The sequence below is a fragment of the Musca autumnalis genome, unplaced genomic scaffold (assembly GCF_047663935.1).
Source record: "Musca autumnalis isolate F117 unplaced genomic scaffold, ASM4766393v1 scaffold_1, whole genome shotgun sequence".
Lineage (NCBI taxonomy): Eukaryota > Metazoa > Arthropoda > Insecta > Diptera > Muscidae > Musca > Musca autumnalis.
The window spans coordinates 283,750,823-283,770,803 of record NW_027411644.1 but is presented as its reverse complement, the minus strand read 5'-3'; the positions used below and the strand labels follow the sequence as shown (position 1 = coordinate 283,770,803).

The 19,981-nt window shown below is 36.3% G+C and overlaps 1 protein-coding gene across 6 annotated transcripts in view; it reads left to right on the top strand.

The window, feature by feature from the left end:
- Positions 1-13,314, top strand: part of spas (spastin) — a 35,813-nt gene extending 22,499 nt beyond the window's left edge. For 4 of the 6 annotated variants that reach the window (XM_073961471.1, XM_073961469.1, XM_073961466.1 and 1 more), the window contains exons 3-7: positions 464-634; positions 851-1,219; positions 1,579-1,748; positions 10,367-10,643; positions 11,489-13,314. In XM_073961471.1, coding sequence (XP_073817572.1) covers positions 464-634; positions 851-1,219; positions 1,579-1,748; positions 10,367-10,643; positions 11,489-12,234 — 1,733 coding nt within the window. In that variant the 3' untranslated portion in view covers positions 12,235-13,314. The remainder of the gene's footprint in view (positions 1-463; positions 635-850; positions 1,220-1,578; positions 1,749-10,366; positions 10,644-11,488) is intronic. The other 2 variants (XM_073961467.1, XM_073961468.1) reach the window with 2 other exon arrangements.
- Positions 13,315-19,981: the final 6,667 nt, after the last annotated feature.

Sequence of the window (19,981 nt, the reverse complement as noted above, 5' to 3'; positions counted from 1 at the left end):
AACGATAGCAAAAAACTCCTCAGCGTAATGTATGTACTTGACTTTCTCTATTATTAGAGCCATTCAAAGTTTTTATAGAAATGGTCTCTTAAGACAACTTTTTCCGAGTAGGCTATAAAAAAATAGCTTCCATTATATTGAGTGTTGTTTGGTTTCGGGTCCATCAGTTACCCTTGATAATTATCTTGCAAGGAGTCTCTTATGTATTCCTTTACTCTGACTATGTAAACGTTTGCAAATCGAAAATCCCATCGACAACCATGTTGATGCAGCGTAGACCCTAGCCTTGTAGTCCCGTAACCTCTGAAATGCAATCCGTACTGATTATCGTTCGATCCATATGTCGCAAAATCATGTGTTCATGCGAAAATTGTAGCAGTTTTTTTGGTTTTAGAATGCTTTAAGAAACGTTTCAGTTTTAATGAATTTATTAATATACATTTTCTCTTTTCATTCTTTGCAGGCCACAAGGAATTGGCTATTGAACTGTACCGTAAGGGCATCAAAGAATTAGAAGATGGCATTGCAGTCGATTGCTGGAGTGGTCGAGGAGAAGTTTGGGAACGTGCCCAACGATTACATGATAAAATGCAGACCAATCTTTCAATGGCAAGGGATCGTTTACACTTTCTCGGTAAGTATAGGAGGATGATGTTAATATAATCTTTGTAGTTAGCATGTTGTTGGTGTTGTTATTTTAGAGTTGTGTTGTTCCTTTTTTTTATTTTTTGTTTAAGTTCAATTTTTTTTTCTGTTTATTTATTTTTATATCATGTACATCATTTTTGTGGTTGTGTCATGTGTATGGTGGGGTACTGATTCAAACCAAAACAAAAAATACCCAATTTAGAATTGCGTGATGAACAATTACGTATGGAAGCATTACATCTGAGAGAAGAAGAACCAACACAACATAATAAAAAGATAAACACTGCAAGAAATCGTTCAAACCTTAAGAATAGAAAAAGTACTGGCACCGTTACTACTTCTCCGTCCACAACAAAAAATATACAAGTTGTACAGCCAATGCAAATGGAATATCATACAGCTACTTCATCAAATTCCAATAACAACAGTCCAAGTGGGGCAAATTGTTCCATACCCAAGGTGCGTATTAATAATACCACCAAATTACGCAGTATTGCTGCCCACAATATACGAAATAATAACTCAAATAACAACACCTCACCTAGTACGGGGTCGTCTGCTGGTGCTGCAGGTAAGATTTGTATGATTTGATCACACAATCGTTATGACACAACTCTCATATCACCACAGATAATAGCATAAAAATAAGGATTATATCTCCCGTCATAAAAGGAAAGGCACTCACTCATATTTTTGTATCAAAGTTTGGTTCATAATTCGACAGCCATATTAGAAAAGCAAAGCGTTTTAAATCTCATTTCATTACATTTTATTAACAGCACAATTAAATGTACCTAAGCACAGTTTTTATTTTTTAATTTTTTTTTTGCTTATTTTGCTTAACAAATAAAACTGAAATCTTTTTTTTGCTGTATTAAGTTGTTGCATTTTGAAAAAAAAAAACTAATTTTTTGTGTTTCTACTTTCCAGCATCTGGCCGTAAACTAACCGTTAGTTCCAAACGTCCAGGCAACTTAGCTGTTGTAAATAAATCACAAACCCTACCAAGAAATTTGGGCTCAAAGAATGCAATAGCTGGTGTTTCACAGCGTCAGCCCATTAAAACTGCTGCAACACCACCTGCTGTTCGAAGGCAATTTGTGAGTATATTTTGAATTTAAAGTTTATAAATGTTATTTAATGAGGAAATTAGGAGTTTTCGGGTCTACAGTAAAACTATATACAATCGAACTTCTGTATAAAGTTGCTGCTGAGGACGAATAAATACTCCGTTATAGAGAATTTTCGCTATAAAGCGGCAATGCTGTGTGAAAACCTACCACTTTTAAATTATTTACAGAGAAATATTTGTTTCAGAGGGGTTCGACTGTATTAATACGAGATCAACCGTGGCTAAATGTTAGGACAACTCGCTGCCTTGCAGGTACTATGACGAAAATGTTATCACATGCATCTTCTTCTTTATTTGCCTATTCGTTTTACGAATTTATGGTGATCAATGCAGTTACATAAAATGTATTACAGTATATTCGGTATATATATGTGTTTATAAGTTGTTGATTATTTCAGCAAAAGATTGTCGATTTCTGCACTCGCTGAGTAGAGTTGCAACATCATTAATACCGGTCCATTCCTGAATATTATTTATCCAAGATTTCTCTTTTCTTCCCCTGGACTGTCTTCCCTCTATTTTGCATCGGATAATGTTTTGGAGTAGTTTGTATTTGTTGTTTCGCATGATGTGTCCAAGATATGCTGTTTTTCGTTTCTTTATTGTACGTATAAGCTCTTTTTCTTGATGTATTCTTTGCAGCACTTCATTGTTCGTTACAAACTTGGTCCATGGTATTTTTAGAATTCGTCTGTAGGTCCAAAACTCGAAAGCTTCAAGCTTCTTCATGTCGGCTGCCTTCAGGGTCCACATTTCGACTCCATATAGCAAAACTGACCATACATATGTTTTCAGATATCTTAATTTTGACTTTATATTGATATCATGACTCACAAAAATTTTCTTGTATTTTATGAAAGCTTCTCTAGCCATTTCAATTCTGCTTCTTATTTCGTTTGAAATGCTCCACTTGTCATTTATTGTGGCACCAAGGTATTTAAAACTATGTACTCTTTCCACGTCGATATTTTTTATTTTTAAAGGCGTTTGATTGCCCATACTCTCTTTGGAAATAACCATATACTTAGTCTTTCTAATGTTTATCTTTAAACCGTAGCTTTCACTGTGTGCTGCCAGTCTATGTAGTAGGTATTGGAGTCCTGCAAAGCTATCAGCTAGTATGGTTGTGTCGTCTGCATATCTAATATTGTTGAGAAAAGTACCATTTATAAGAATTCCTTTTTTGATATCGTTGATTGATTCTTGGAATATTCTTTCGGAGTAGACATTGAACAATAGGGGGGATAATATGCATCCTTGTCTCACACCTTTAGATATTACTATGTCTTCTGTACATTCTCCATTTACGTCCACAGTCTGGTGCCAATACAAGCTTTTTATGCATCGAATTTCATTCTGTCCAATACCAATGGACGTTAGAACCTCTATCAATTTATCATGTTGTACTGTGTCAAAAGCCTTCTCGTAATCGATAAAGCATATGTATACATCTTTTTGAACAGTTTTGCATTTTTGGACTAGGATTTGTAGGGATGAAAGAGCTTCGCGTGTTCCCATGCCTTCTTTAAAACCAAATTGGGATGCACCCATAACTTTCTCACACTTCTCATATATTCGCCCATGAATTATTTTTAGAAAAATCTTCAAAGCATGGCTCATTAAGCTGATAAGTCTATAGTCACTGCAGTGTTTCGGTTGGTTTTTCTTTGGTATCGTTATAAACGTTGATCTCAGCCAATCATTTGGGTATTCTCCGGTCTCATATATGTAGTTGAATAGCTTGTTCAGGATATTAATGTTATCACCCTCTATTAACTTTAGTATTTCCGATGGAATCTCGTCAGGACCACATGCTTTTTTAACTTTTAAGGATTTTATCGCTGACTCAATTTCTTGCTTGGTTATAGATGTTCCTTCTGGCATTTCATTTCTCATCATCTCATAGGTAGATCGGTTCTGGTCGGTAAACAGGAGCTTTATGTAATCTTTCCATATTGCCATCTTTTCCGATTTATCAAAAATAGGTTCATTTTCATTATTGTATAACATTTTTGGTATTGATTTGTGGTATACGCCTGCCATTTCTTTCGTCATTTAACTGTTGCAATCTTTCAATCTCCTGGCACTGTCTGTTTATGAGATTATTTTTCGCATTTCTGATTGCAGATTGTATTTCTCTATTTAATTCGTAGTATATTTCGTAGTTTCGATTTTTATGTTTTCGACGTTCCTCCATCAGATCCAGTATCTCCTTTGTCATCCATTCATTCTTTTGTGGTTTTTTCATGATTCCTAGATTATTGTCCGCTATGGATTTTAGCGTATTTTTAACAGAATTCCACATCTGTTCACTATCTGTAGCTTCAATTCTTCTAAATTCTTGATCAATGATCTCTTTCATTCTGGTCTTAACTCTTGGTTCCTCCAGTTTTCCAGTATTGAGTTTTCCACGTATTGTTCTCTTTGGGTGTCTCTTCAATTTTGCTCGTATTTTTGTCATTAACAGGATATGGTCCGATGGAACATCTGCCCCTGGATATGTGGATGTCTTCATTACAAACGAAGAAAAGCGTTTATTGTATAATATATAATCTATTTGGTTTCTTATTATATTTGTTGGTTTGTCTAGGGGGGATTTCCAGGTATACAATCTTCTTTTTGGCAGGCAGAACATTGTATTTGTAATTTTAAACCCATATTCCTGACAGAATTGAATAAGTCTGTCACCTCTATCATTTCTCTCGCCTAGTCCAAATTTGCCTGTTATGCCTGGTACAATATCTTGTCCAACTTTGGCATTAAAGTCTCCTTGGATGATATTTATATCATGGGGTTTTGTCATATTTATTAAGTATTTTACATCCTCGTAAAAATCTTCGACATTTTCTTTACCCTTGTCTGCAGTGGGCGCATATATTTGTATAATATTTAGTTTTAAGGGTTTTGTTTCTAACTTTATAAGCATTGCTCTATCAGATTTTGGTATGAATGCTGTTACGCATTGCGCTATGTGGCTTTTCAAAATGACACCTACTCCGTTTCTATGATTTCTATTTAGGTTTCCTGAGTGAAATACTTTGACATTTTGAGATACAAATTCTCCATTATCAGGCCACCATGTTTCGCAAACTCCAAGTATGTCAATATTCATTCTATTCATCTCGTTAATGGTGTTAGCTAATTTTCCAGATTCATATAGACTTCGCACATTCCAAGTACCAATATTCAGGTTATTTTTTGTTTTACCTCCGGGGATTCTTAGCACCCTCGTTTGGCCGGAGACTGAGGGCCGTTCATTATTTATGTTCATTAAATTGCATGATTATCATGGGATAATACTTCAGGGGTTTCCCGTTGCCATCTGAAGGGTTTATAGTTTCCGTCTACATATTCAGCCGCTCCTCCTGGAATTCAGACGCTGTTTGCTGCCGCCAACTGTTGATCAGACGCTGCCTTTGTTTTCCTTTTTTTTCTTTGGTTCGCCCCGCATATTTTATTTTTGCGGTACCCGCCATATCTGATGAGCGTTCCCCTATCCACCACCTGGGGAGGCGTCCGATGGGAGAAAAAAATAACTCCGCACGGATCACATGCATAACGATGTCAAAATATTTCAGTAGTGTTGGCAGCATTTTTGAATTGCAGCACTTAATGTCTGTCTACCGAAAACGCAAACTCTTGACTGTCGTCAAGCTCTTCGCCTCACTGATGTACTTAAGAGGCCCTCTTAATGTTTCTAATTTGGAATGATTGAACATTTTTGCACTACATAACGATATTTCATTGACTTCCCTGTAAAAATGTTCAGAATATACATATATATTAGGGCGGTCCAAAACATGATTTTGATTTAGCTATATAGGGCCCAAAAACACTCAAAATCGGTCAATATGCCTATTGCAGCTATATCAAAATCCAATTTTCAAAAAAAAAATTTTATAGAAATCGTTCTTTTACCCACCACAATTAACGGTACAGTTTTTTCATCAATTGGTCCATAAATGCGGCCTTTAGAGAATTTTCGTTAAAATTCACCTTTGGTCATAAATAAAATTTCATATAAAGAAAATTTTTTTTCAAAAATATTGTAATTTTTTGGACCGCCTAATGTCAATGTTTTACATACCCCCATTATTATAAGTCTCCTTTTGTTATAGTTTGTATTTTCCGAACAGATTTATAGCGTTCTGGTTAACTAAACGTTAAAAGTGATCATTCAGTTTCAAGGAGGACATTTGTGGTATTAATTTTTTATGTGAAAATTATATTTTTTATGTCTCCAAATTGGTTTATTTTGCGTTTTCAAATCTATCCAATAGTAAAAGAAGAAATGCACTAGTGGCCCATAGTTTTTATTTTGAGGGTTCAGCCAGACAAAGTCCAAATAGAACAGTGTGTTTTATAGACCTGTACCATGCTGGTTAATTTTTTTGTATGATTTGTCAATCCTTAGTCAATATATGTTGAGGCTACTGCACCATTCAATTTAGATTCCTGTCCCCAACCAACGTATCCCATCCCCATAGGAGGATAACTAGGTTATGTACACTTTGGTAAATATACAAAATGTTCCTAATTGGAAAAATTGTTTTGGACCCAAAGTATGTTTGGACAAAATCCGTTATGGACAATTTGGAGCCGCAGTCTGGTGTGCATGATATCCCTCGAACCGATACACCGATTTGGTCCAAACTTTTCTAAATTTTCGCAATAGTGCAGTTATGTCTCGGATGGGTTTGAAACTTTTTAGCAGGTTGTGCAAACGGTAGGGGGATTAGCTTTCTTATTGCACCAGTCTGTTCAATACACACCAGAGGTCCGCAAAATGCCACTCGCTTTCCATTTTCCATTGCTTGCTATTGACATCACAGTTTATTGCTATTGCTTGTTTTGTTTTTTCTTTCGTGAGAGTGTGCAATTGTGTGCACATCCCTCGAAATGATAGCAGTGACAGTTACCACACTAAAAGAGCTCATTGCCTTTTTGTTTTGATAATGCATTCGCACAAGCACGCTGCAGTAAAATAAGCTGTAAATATTTCTAGTTGGATTTACCCCCTGTTTTTGTAACTATTTGTTCGTTCGTCTACATTCGTAATAATTTGGGCATCCATATCTCAGCCCCTAAATTACATACAGATCGAATTCTTCGTAGACACGTTCTATATATAGTTAAGAATTCCTCATTCAAAAATCAGCGTTCCACATTTCCGCTAATACGAGTAAATCGATCTACAAAATTTGACAATTCGTGTGAGAACATAATTTTTTTTTACAAAAACCGGGGGCTAACCCCCGGTGTTTATCATATTGTTAAACAAACTAAAAAAGAAGCAAAATTTGGAAAATGTCTCCATTTATTCAAACAGAAAATGATACAATAATTGAAAATGTTGTTATTTGTGTACACTGTAAACACATTTTAAAATATAATGGGAGGCAGACATCAAACCTAGTTCGCCACAAATGCTACGTTCGACAACGAAATGCTCCTTTAAACGTCGCTAGCAACGAAGATAAAGAAAAATTCTTGCGGCATGGGTTATTGAGGATTGTCGTCCGTTTTCAGTTGTTGACTTATAAAATGTTTATATTTAAAGCATTCAGTTTTCAATAATTTTGAAGAACTAAAGCAGTGAATATTTTTTAGAGGTGAATCTGCTAAATATGGTGGTGGTTGTTTTGTGGGTGACGATAATTTCGAAAGCAGTACTGTGCATACTGCATTCGCGAATCATGCGAATACAAATGTAAAAGCAAGCACTGCACGCACTAAAGCAGTGAATATTTTTTAGATGTGAATCTGCTTTTTGGCACAATCATATTTTTATGGGCAAGGCACTGCACTATTCGATTTTTGGAAAAAGCATGAGAGTGTGCCTTTTACATGCATTTTGCGGATCTCTGATTCACACCTATTTCGCATGAGCCTGGTTCTAATAACCTGTACAGGGAATGAATGGGGATAGCAGTCACGTGTGGAACGGCCGAGATAGAGTTGCTGAACGTATACATCCCGCCGATAATTAGCTGGTTACAGGGCCAACATTAGCCCACTTTTGGATGGTCATAACAATCTGATCTTGGAGGACTTTAATCCACATTATGAGTTATGGCATTCGGTCCTCTGGCTGAGCAGATTGATATCTACGTTATACACGGTCAATGAGGACACCCCTGGAAAGAAGGAAGATAGGGCCTCAGTCAAGCCGAGGATGAACTACCACAATGAATGAATGGGGGTAGCGTAGAACGTATACATCCCGCCGATAAATAGCTGGTTACAGGCCCAACATTACCCCACTTTTGGATGGTCATACCGTCTGGTCTTAAGCGGAACGAATGGTTAAAGCATTTGAAGAGTTGCAACATTGCATGTCATTTTCGATCCCTGGAAAGAAGAAAGATAGGACCTCAGTCACACCGAGGAGATACCACCACAATTTACAATGCATAATCTTGCAAGTGTCATTAGGAACGGAATATCTCAAACTGTCTCTAAACACCTCCAAAGTCTGGAAAATGGGCAAGGTGGTCCCGTTACTGAAACCAGGCAAGGATGCCAGCAAAGGGGAATAGTACATCCCGATTTCGTTTTTGTCGCACGTATCAAAGACTCTTGAGGCTTTACTGCTCCGCAGTGCAACAAATAGCTATCCAGTTGCCGATAATCAACATATGTTCCGTGATATAGACAAACACTCCACGCAGACTACCATCCGGCCATGTTTGAAACGTTGGATAATCAATTATATATCGTCACCTGAAATTCCCAAAGACGTAACCATCAAAGGGTTACGTTGAGGGTTGCGTCTTTGGGCATTTCAGGTGACGATATGTGGATGCCAGTCTTATGTAGAATTCAGGAACAATAAGTCCAAGACCGGTAAGGTGAATCAGAGAATTCCGGAACTGTTTAACATCTACCTCTCCTCACCAGCTCCTCCATTGTCGACATTGAGATCGTAACGTGTGCATCAGGTACCTTCCGTAATGTTATTTGTGAAAGCGTGAACTCCTATTTGACCTTTTTCCACATGAGGAGTATGCATATATCCGTCACTAAATCTGCGGCCACTCTGTTCTCCACGTGGAGTGTAGAGGTGAGCACTGAGTTGAATGTCATGGTCGATGGTAGCAGAATTCCGACCACTAACTACCCCAAGATTTTAGGGTACTCGATACCATGTTCACGTCGTCCGTGCATGCCACAGCTATCTGCGACTAGCTGAGATGTTGGAACAAGGTCCTCAAGTCCCTAGCCGGCAGAGCTTGAGGTGCACATAAAGAAATCTTGTTGAGCCCATATAACGCGATAGGTCGATCTGTAGTAAGCTATGCGGCGCCAGTGTGGTTCAAAGCGATGGAAATAATTCAAACCTGTTAAAACGCCGCCAACGGTGCCCTTGAACTAATTTTAAATGGAAGGTGCTTACACCTGGGAAGTTTTTGCGGATTCTGAAACTACAATGTTCATATATGAGAAAAATCAAAAAACCCAAAAAATCGCCGGAGCGCTTTTTAAATAAATCGCGATTTAAGTTGACATTTTTAGGGGGTTTTTAGGGTTTCACGATTATGCTTGGAAACTGCAAGTCGTATCGAAATGGTACCAAGGAAATTGTTGTAGGTATGAAAATTCTCTACACGTTTGACTTTTATGATATCTTCGTCCTTTTTACCGTTATTGAGATATAGAAGTTCAAATTAGGACAATGGATTAACTGTATCGCCTCTTTATATTACAATGTTGTGCAGAGTGCACCTTAACTAACTTTAAATGAAAACCACTTACACCAGGGAAGTTTCTGCGGATTATGAAAAAGCAATATTCATAGATGAGAAAAATCCAAAAACAAGAAAAAATCGCTGGAGGGTTAAATAAATCGCGATCAAAATTCAAATTTTTGGGGTTTTTTGAGGTTATCGCGATTTTGTTTGGAATCCGCAAGATCTATCGAAATGGGGCTAAAGAAAATGTTGTTGCCGTGAAAATTCTCTAGAGGATTGACCATTATGACTTGTTCCTAAGTTTTGCCATCTTTGAGATATAGAAGTTCAGGTCACATTTTTAGGTTTTTTGTTAGGTTTTTCACGATTTGCCTTAAAACGGTAGGTCTTATCGAAAAGGGACTAGGGCAAATCTTATAGCTGTAAAAATTCTGTACAAGATTGGCATTCGTAATATTTTCCTAAGTTGTACCATTTTTGAGATATATAAGTTTAAGTTGGGAAATTGCAGCCATGGCATTGTTTTGTAAAGAGACGATACAGTCAGTGAATTGTCCCAATTTGAAGGTGTATATCTCAATAACGGTGAAATTTACGAAAAGTCCCATTTCCTTAGTCCCATTTACGATTTGCGGTTTCCAAGCAAAATCGTGAAAACCTACAAATCCCTAAAAATGTTAACTTAAATCGCGATTTATTTATAAAAAGAACGTTCCGGCACCTTCCATTTTAATTTGGTTCAAGAGCACCGTGCGCCCTGAGAACTGTAACAGCGTGCCTCCTCATGTCTTCAGTTTTTAAATCATAGGCTGAGGGTATTTAGTTTTACTCGCAAAAGTTCAATTTTTTCTCTTTTATTGACGTTTCATTTTATGTTGTTTTCTTTATATTTCAGTCTTCCGGTCGAAATACACCACCGCAACGTTCTCGTACACCTATAAGTGGAATCGGAGGTAGTTCAGGTGGTAGTGGTGGTCAATCGAATAGTGGTGCCAGTACCCCTGTTGTCAGTGTAAAGGGTGTTGAACAAAAATTGGTACAAATTATTTTGGATGAAATTGTAGAGGGTGGCGCCAAAGTGGAGTGGTCCGACATAGCCGGGCAAGAAGTTGCCAAGCAGGCGCTACAAGAAATGGTTATATTGCCAGCTGTACGACCAGAACTTTTTACTGGTAAGTGTTATTTTTGATCAGCCGAATTTTAAATGTTTACTTGTGGGGGATTTTCCATCTTTCCATATCCCCTTTTCAAAAATGAATGTAACTGTTTTCATCAGTGAAGATTTTGAAAAATTAGTAAATGTCTGTAAAAGAAGGCTATACGAGACGTTAAAATAGTTATCAGCCCAATTATAAATGTTCACTTGTGGGAGATTTATCACTTTCACTACCTCGCTCGAAGCCAAAATTAGAGCGACATTTTTAAATTTTGGATATTGAAATATGGAACTATTGATCTGTTCCAGAACCTACAAGAAGCTACTATTTTTTACAGCATTTTTTCCTTTATGTTATCGGAAGAAATAGTACAAATTAGTAGATTCTTGCAGTTCTGGAACAGACCTAATAATAGATGAAAATTCTTTAATATTTGCTCTGTTTCAGAACCTGCAAGAAACTACTATTTTTTACTACGATAACATTTTTTCCTTTATGTTATCGGTAAAAAATAGTAAAAATTAGTAGATTCTTGCAGTTCTGGAACTGACCATATTTAAATTTCGGAAATCGAACATAATATAATTTTTTGGCTCCCCCTGTTCATTTATTCATCAATTGTAATATAAAAAAACCAACATGGCCAATAACTTATATTATCTTATTTATATTATTATTTTATTATTATCTTATTTATATTAGGGCTACATAGTTAAAGTGAGAAATCTCCCAAAAGTGAACATTTTTAGTTGGCCTGTATGCTCTTACTGTCTCGCTTTGCTTAGATTAATATAATATAAAAATATTTGTTTTATTTCCAAATTTTATTCATTAATATTTTTGTTTATCTGGTACCATAGGTCTACGAGCCCCCGCAAAAGGTTTACTCCTATTTGGACCACCTGGTAATGGTAAAACATTATTGGCCCGAGCCGTTGCCACCGAATGTAGTGCAACATTTTTGAATATTTCTGCCGCTTCCCTCACCAGTAAATATGTAGGTGATGGCGAGAAGTTAGTACGTGCATTATTTGCCGTTGCCAGGGAGATGCAACCCTCAATAATATTCATTGATGAAGTAGATTCCTTACTATCGGAACGTAGCAGCAATGAACACGAGGCTTCTCGACGTTTAAAAACAGAATTCTTGGTAGAATTTGATGGTCTACCGGGTAATCCAGATGGTGATCGTATTGTTGTTTTGGCTGCCACTAATCGTCCACAAGAATTAGATGAAGCTGCCCTAAGACGTTTTACGAAACGTGTTTATGTTTCATTACCTGATATGGAAACACGCGAATTGTTACTGCGTCGCCTACTACAAAAACAAGGCAGTCCCCTAGATACAGATGCTCTCAAGCGTTTGGCTAAACTCACCGAAGGCTATTCTGGTTCAGATTTAACTGCATTAGCCAAAGATGCAGCCCTGGAACCTATACGTGAACTGAATGTGGAACAAGTTAAATGTTTGGATATAAGTGCTATGCGTCCAATAACAGAAAATGATTTTCATAATTCATTAAAACGTATACGTCGTTCAGTTGCGCCCCAAAGCTTAACATCATATGAAAAGTGGTCTCAAGAATATGGTGATATTACCATTTAAAATTTAATTAGGTATTATTTTTCTATATACAGAAAAAGACAACAACTGCAACAAGAAAAACATCACACCCATCACACTCAAACATACAAAACATACACTTTAATATACTACTATCTTCGAATAAGTTAAGTTCCGTAGTATTTAATAATATTGTATTCTATATCTCTCCTATATAACTGCAGCTGCAACTAAACCGTTCGTTCGTTTGTTCTTATCCCGCATTTCCCCTCTAATCTATTGCCTGCACCCCTGGGCACACTGATTGAGTGATTTTTCATATTTCAAGGCATTTACGAAATGTGAGTTTATCCTAAACAGTTTCTTTTAAGTATTCTTTTAGTTTTTTCTTCTCATATCTCTATATGTTTCAGTTCCATGTTAGAATTTGTTTTATTTGTGCTAAAAAACATTTGCCTTTTACATTTCATAGAAAAACAAATTAGGCTAACCTTTCATTTTAGTGTTTATACATATATTTAATGTTTATGTTAATTAGTTTATACATTTCACGTGCAAAATATTTACTTGTTTTGCCAAAAATCTCATTGTATATGCCTTTCATCTTTGCTTTCTCGAGACATACATACATAGCCCCCCCAGTGTTTTCAGATTGATATTAGATATTATGTTCATTGCGGATTTGTTTTAAAATCTTCATAAGTATAGGTATGTAATTAATTATTATTATTTTTTAATTTTAAGTTACTTCTTTGTTATAAAAAAATAATTTGCCTTCAGACAAATCTTTTGTCATCAAAATAACCTGTTAAAATATTTTTACTTTACTTTAAATTTATCCCGATTCCATATACACTTGAAACCTGAAAACTTAGATTACTGTTCCATAAGATTTGTATGTTTAGTATTTTATATTAATTATTAATATCTATCGTCCTCAATAGAACAAGAAATCATCACATAACTTATTATAACATATTTCCTCTTTTATATTAATGTATGTCAATTTATGGTATTCTTCATGTAGAGCGTTCTATTTTCGCTACAAAATAGTGCTGTAATATATAATAAGATATTTTATCTATATACATATATTATCAAATGAATATGTTTGTATTTAAATGTTAAAGTGTGTTAATTTTTTACTGTGTTTCAAATTCAATAGCAGGCTCTATTCATTGGCAGATTATAAAAAAGGTGGAACATTAATTTGATCATCTAGAAGAAAGAAAGCCAAATGTTTTCTCTGTACCTGAATTCACTCTTTCTAACATTTTTACCTTCCTATATAAGACCATGTTTATATTATAGCCTTTTGCAGGGTTAACCTTCTTTATGAGGATTTATTTGAAATATGAGCATTTGAAACCGAGTGGGTTTGTTAAATCCGGTTATATATAAACGTACTATTATTAAAAAGTATTAAAAGCTTTAGTGTTTCGGAACACACTCTTTACTAGAATTCAATGGCTTTGGGGTAATCCTGATGTTGATTTTACTTTACATTTATTTTACAACAAATGAATTTGGATGATACTGCCTTTGAATTCGTTTTGATAATGGGGCTAAAACCTTCAAATGTTGTGAGCTGTCTATTGATTTCAACAGATGGTCAAGAATATATAAACTTTGTCTCCGGCGTTATTATAACTCACGAATGGAGCCATAACTTATGAACGGATCAACCGATTCGTTCCACATCGTGATATTTTGTTCAAACTTAGAGCAAGTTCGAAGATGGGCCATATCGTTCCACTTCCACGGTATATCTAACATAAACAGCCCAATCATGAATGTAAACTACTTAAAGGAGAGAGTGATAAAAATCACGGGGAGTTGATACACATGATTGGCCTGAACATTTTTCGCAACAGTACATTTTAGGAACATGTTAGGTTGTCTTCAGTCTCTATTAAAAATTAATAATCTTGAGATAATGGACCTGCCGACACTATAGTTGGGTAATCTAGTTCCTAGTTCACTGTCCCAGTTCTTAAATGTATGAGTGATTTGATACAAAAGAAATATAAAATTACTCATACGTAGTTTTTTCATACAATCGATATATCGATTGGAACTACATAGTGAACTAGATCGTTCAATTGAACTAGATTGCCACAATTCTATCCAGCACCAACTAAAATAACGATAACTTACAAATTGAGTATCCGATTTTGCAGAAACATTGTAAACATTGTAAAATTTGATTTTTTTAATAGTCTGTCTTAATCCCACTTTTTTTGTTTTAATATTATAAAACAACGAATTTATTAGAGGGAAAAAATTGGCATTATTCGCTAAGAGGTAAGGCAGGGAAGACTATAGTTACGATCCTCGCCATAGGATCTCATCAGTTCCCTTGTTTTTTGTTTGTGGATATTCTCCACCGAAGTTATTTTTCAATAACATCAACAACAAACTTTTTATTATCCTATAGCCTTAGATGCTAGTGCTATTTTTTATATACAGGGCATTCATGAAAAAATTACGTGCGGAACTTGTTCCCTTTTCCCAATTTCACAATTTTTTATTTTATCCAAAAGTGGATTTTTTTCGATTATGTGAAAATTTTGCATAATTAGGTGATTCTAGTAGTTTTTAAAATATTGATTTTTCAAGAATTTCACATTTTTAAATTATTTTCCGTGCGGAAAATTCCGAGGGAAATATTCATGATTGCCCTGATAATTTTATTGTAATTTTTTATCTTCTTTGAGTTGTTAGTTTGGCTTGAGGCCATCGGAAAATAAAAAAGCAAGTTCTATTTTTGGTTTTTTATACCCTCAGCCTTTAGTCTAAGGAGGGTATATACACTTTGATACGATGAAAATGTGCCTCATCGAAATAATGGTTTTAGACCCCAAGTATGTTTGGACGAAATGTGTTTCAGACAATTTGGAGTCGATCTAGCCATGTCCGTCCGTCTGTCTGTCTGTCTGTCTGTCCTGCTGGCTGGAGCGCACGATAACTCTCGAACCGATGAACCGATTCGGTTCAAATTTTGGCTTTCGTAATATTTTGCCCAAACTTAGTTTAAGTTCGAAGATGGGCTATATCGGTCCACTCCTTCCGGTACCTCCCCCACAAAAGTTCGAAAAAGTTCGGAAAATTTGTGCGCACGATAACTCTTTAAGGGGGTAACCGATTTGGTTCATATTTTGCTCATCGTCAAATATGTACCAGACTTAGATGAGGTTCCAATATGGACTCAATAGGTCTACTCCTTCGGGTGCATCCCACACAAAATTTCGGATAAGTTCAGTTTAGGACCTGCTCTCGAATCGCTTTCGTTTTTGTTTTAGCAACTTGTATTCACTGCCCCCCATACGACGGTACAAGTTTCAGCAGGGGCAAGTCCAAACTTCCTGAGAAAATAGCTTGAAAGTTTCACAAAACCCCTATGACACCGTGTGAGGTGGTTGGAGCGCAAGATAACTCTCGAACGGATCTGCCGATTCGGTCCAAAATATGGCCTTAGTAATATTTTGTCCAAACATAGTTTAAGTTTGAAGATAAGCCATATCGGTCCACTCCTTCAGGTACCTCCCCCACAAAGGTTAAAAAATGTTCGGAAAAATTGTTCGTACGGTAACTCTTGAAGGGAGTGGCCGAATTGGTCTATACTTTACACATCCTAATATATCTACCAGATATAGATCAGGTTCAAATATGGACTATATTTGTCCACTCCATCCGGTACCTCCCACACAAAATTTTCGGATAAGTTCACTTAAAGACCTGATATCGAATCACTTTGATTTTTGTTGAAGCAATTTGCATTCGCTGCCTCAATTACGATGGTAAAAGTTTTTTTAGGGGCAAGTCCATACTTCTTGAGCAAACAGCCCGAAGAGTGTAAAAACCCCCTATGGTACCATATGTTGTGGCTGGAGATCCACTTCCATAACGGTCAATGTCGATCCATTCCTTTCAGTATCTCCTCCGCAAAACTTTTGATCTTTAATCCTAATCAACATCTTTGTCGATTCAAACGACCAAAATTTTGAAAACCCCCTAAATACATACGTTTTTTTGGAAAAAAATTTTCAATATACACAGGCTGAGGGTATATCTCTGTCGGCAAAGCCGACTGATACTTTTTTACTTGTTATTTTATAACTTTATTTATCCAATATTTCGACCATCGTCGATGGTCATCATCAGGGTTGTAGCTTTAAACAGAAAAACAATAACACTTAGTTACATAATGGGTTTCCCGATATCACCAATATTCGCTGATATTATCATGGAAAAAATATTAGACGAGAGTATGGAAAAATTGACAACAAAACCAAGAATTCTGACCAAATATGTCGATGACATATTTTGCATCGTTAGAAGAGATGAAGTCGATACTATCCTCAATATTTTAAATGCGTATAACCAGCAACTACGTTTTACAATGGAGAGTGAGAAAAATAGTCTGCCTTAATTACATTGTTGTTTTAGCAAAGTCTATATGGGACAAAACCTCCCTCATAAAAATTTAAAATTTTTGCTTAAGTGCAGTTGGAGGTACCTTCTTAGCAAAAGTACAACACTTTTATATCCAGTTTAACGTCAAACCAATTCTTTCTGAGATATTGGCCTCAAAATGTCCCAATATTTATTTAGGGCTACTCCTTGATACACTTCTATTACACGGGTTTTTAGTAGTAGCCTTTGTGGTCTTTGTTACAACTCTAAAATTCTATTCTTCATACTTTTCTCGAAAACCCAGCCCAATGGTATTTAGCAATGTAAAAACGATTACGATTTCTTGTGTAGACGGTATTGATTGGGTCTGCGTATAGATGGGATTCTACCAGGTACTTACCCGGCAATTTTTAATTTACTTACTTACTTAACAGGCCCATTACAGATCATTTGTTCCATAGACCGAACTTAGAAAAGATCTCCAATTCTCTCTGTTTTTCGCTTCGCTTTCTGGAATACCGCGCCTTGTCATCTCTTCTTCCACTTGTTTGCGCCATCTATTCTTTGGCCTGCCAATTCTGCGTGCACCGCCATGTGGCTCGAATTTATACGCCTTTTTAGCGGGTTCATCATCGCTCATTCTTATGATATGGCCTAGCCAACGCAATCGCTGCATCTCGATACGTTTATCTATACTGATGTCGTTGTATAGCTGCTACAGCTCGTGGTTCATGCGACGTCGATATTCACCGTTAACGCAGATTGGTCCGTATATCTTTCGAAGAATTTGTTTTTCAAACACGCCAATCACTGCCTTATCTGCTTGCGCAAGTATCCAGGCTTCGGAACCATACATCAGCAAGGGTAGTATGTGTTTTGTAAAGCGTTATTTTTCTTTGACAAGTTGTGGCTTTGTTTTTAAAGTGCTTACTTAAGCCAAAGTAGCATCTGTTGGTCAATACAATTCTTCTTTTTATTTCGCAACTGATGTCGTTTGTTGTGTTTACGGCGGTGCCGAGGTATACGAAGTCTTTTGCTACCTCAAAATTATAGGTACCAACTTCAACAGTTGGTCCGAGCTCAATGGACGAATTGCGCGTCGACACCATCAACTTGGTCTTCTCGCCATTTACCACTATATCCACTTTAGCAGATTCTCCTTCGACCTTCATAAAGGTATCGGTTACTTCTTTTACTGATCGTCCCATGATGTCTATATCATCAGCATAAGCAAGTAACATGTGGCTATTGGTGTAGATTGTGCCTTTTCTAGCTGGATGTTGAAAAGATCACACGAAAGGCTGTCTCCTTGCCTGAAACCTCTTTTGGTACAAAACTCTTCGGAGAGGTTCTTTCCTATTTTATTTGGGTATTTATTTGGTTATTTAAAAATTGAAATCAAAATTTTATTATTCTGTCAGACAGAAAATCAACCCTCGCTGACTAAACTTTTTATAAGTCAAATCGAGCGTTGGAGTTGCATGTAGGAAGAAAATCAATGGAGACTGCAACAATTATAGCGAAGGGGGCTAACATTTCAAGATTATCAACTGAAATCATGAGTTAAGCTATCAGATATATGAAAAAATGGCTGACTTCCATATCGTCAGTTACTTTGTGTTGTTGCACACTCTTTCATTGTTCCTCGAAAATGCAACTAAACGCATCAGAAATAAAAATGATGAATGTTTGTTTTTTACCTAAGTTAAAAATGCGTATTTTTTACGTTTTGAAACACGTAGCTTCGCAGTTGTTAAGTACTACGGCGTTAAGAAACATAGTACTTCACACATTTGCAGTCATTTGCCAAGCAACTGACGATACGGAATTCAGCCAATGTGGATCTCGTTCCAACATTTATGTTTTTCAGTAAGGACGACTTTAACTAACCGCTCTAAAAGCCCTCATATGCCAAGAATTACGCTGTCACTAGATGAGAGATTTAAAAGAGAGAGAGAATTAAAATTTGCTAAAATACTGCCCCTTCGCATCTAAATGGAGGATTTTAGTATTTGTAGTGTATACCCTCATATTGAGTAAATTACCTGGGTATTTACCAAGGCAAGGCAAATTTATATAAGGTAAATGCATTAATTATTAAATATTATTCTCAGTGTAAGAACTACAGGGGAATATCACTGCTATCAATACCATCAACAATTCTGACACAAATCCTTTTAAACAGGATAAGCGCAACAATTGAATCTAAACTTCGTAAGCAACAGGTAGGATTTCGAGCAAATAAATCAAGCGTTGATCACATAAATACACTCCGAATCATAATGGAACAGACAAAAGAATGGCAAACCCACATATATCTAGCCTTCATTGATTATACTACTGCTTTCGACAGTGTTTACCGTAAAAAAAATTGGAGTATTCTTAACTCGCTTGCCATCCCCATGAAATTGACCAATCTCATAAAAGCGCAATACGAACTTTAAGGGGTCGATTATGGATAGCAACCCAACTCCAGTTGCGTTGCCCACAGCAAATTTAGTAATAGAATTTTGTATTTCCGCTTTAAAATTTATACTTTTTTAGAATTAAATTAATAGCTGAAGGTTCAAAACACTGATATTGATTGAATTTGACAAACATTTTCGTCTTTTTACTCATTTTAATTGAATGATTTTCTCACCAGGCAACGCAACTACAGTTGAGTTGCTATCCATAATCGACCCCTAAATGCAGAGTTCTACACAATGGTCGCCTCTCTGAACCGTTCACTCCTATGTCGGGTGTAAGACAAGGCTGCTTACTTTCACCCATTTTATTCCTGCTGGTCATCGACAAAGTCCTTACTGACACAATTAATCATAAAAATCGAGGAATTCAGTGGACTTTAACGGAGAACCTAGAGGACCTGGACTATGCAGATGACATATGTCTTTTGTCCACAAAACACAGCGATATGCAGTCAAAAATAAATGACCTAGTAACAGAGTCAGCTAAAGCAGGACTTAAGATCAATATAAGTAAAACAAAAGCAAAAGACGAACCGATTGAATTCGTGGAGAAATTCTGTTATCTCGGAAGTATAATTGCAATTGAAGGCGGAGCGGAAGCCCACATCGCAAGTAGAATTGGCAAAGCTAACGGAGCTTTCAATCAATTACGATGTATCTGGAACTCCTCAGTTATATCCACGAATACCAAAATAACTATATTCAAGTCGAACGTTCTATCAGTATTGCTTTACGGATGTGAAACCTGGTTGACAACAATAGCATTAAGTTCGAAGCTACAGTCATTTACAAATCGATGTCTTCGATACATATTAAAAATTTGGTGGCCAAATGTCATAACCAATTCCGATCTCTACCAAAGGTGCAGTATCGATCCATTAACAACCATCATACAAAGGAGAAAA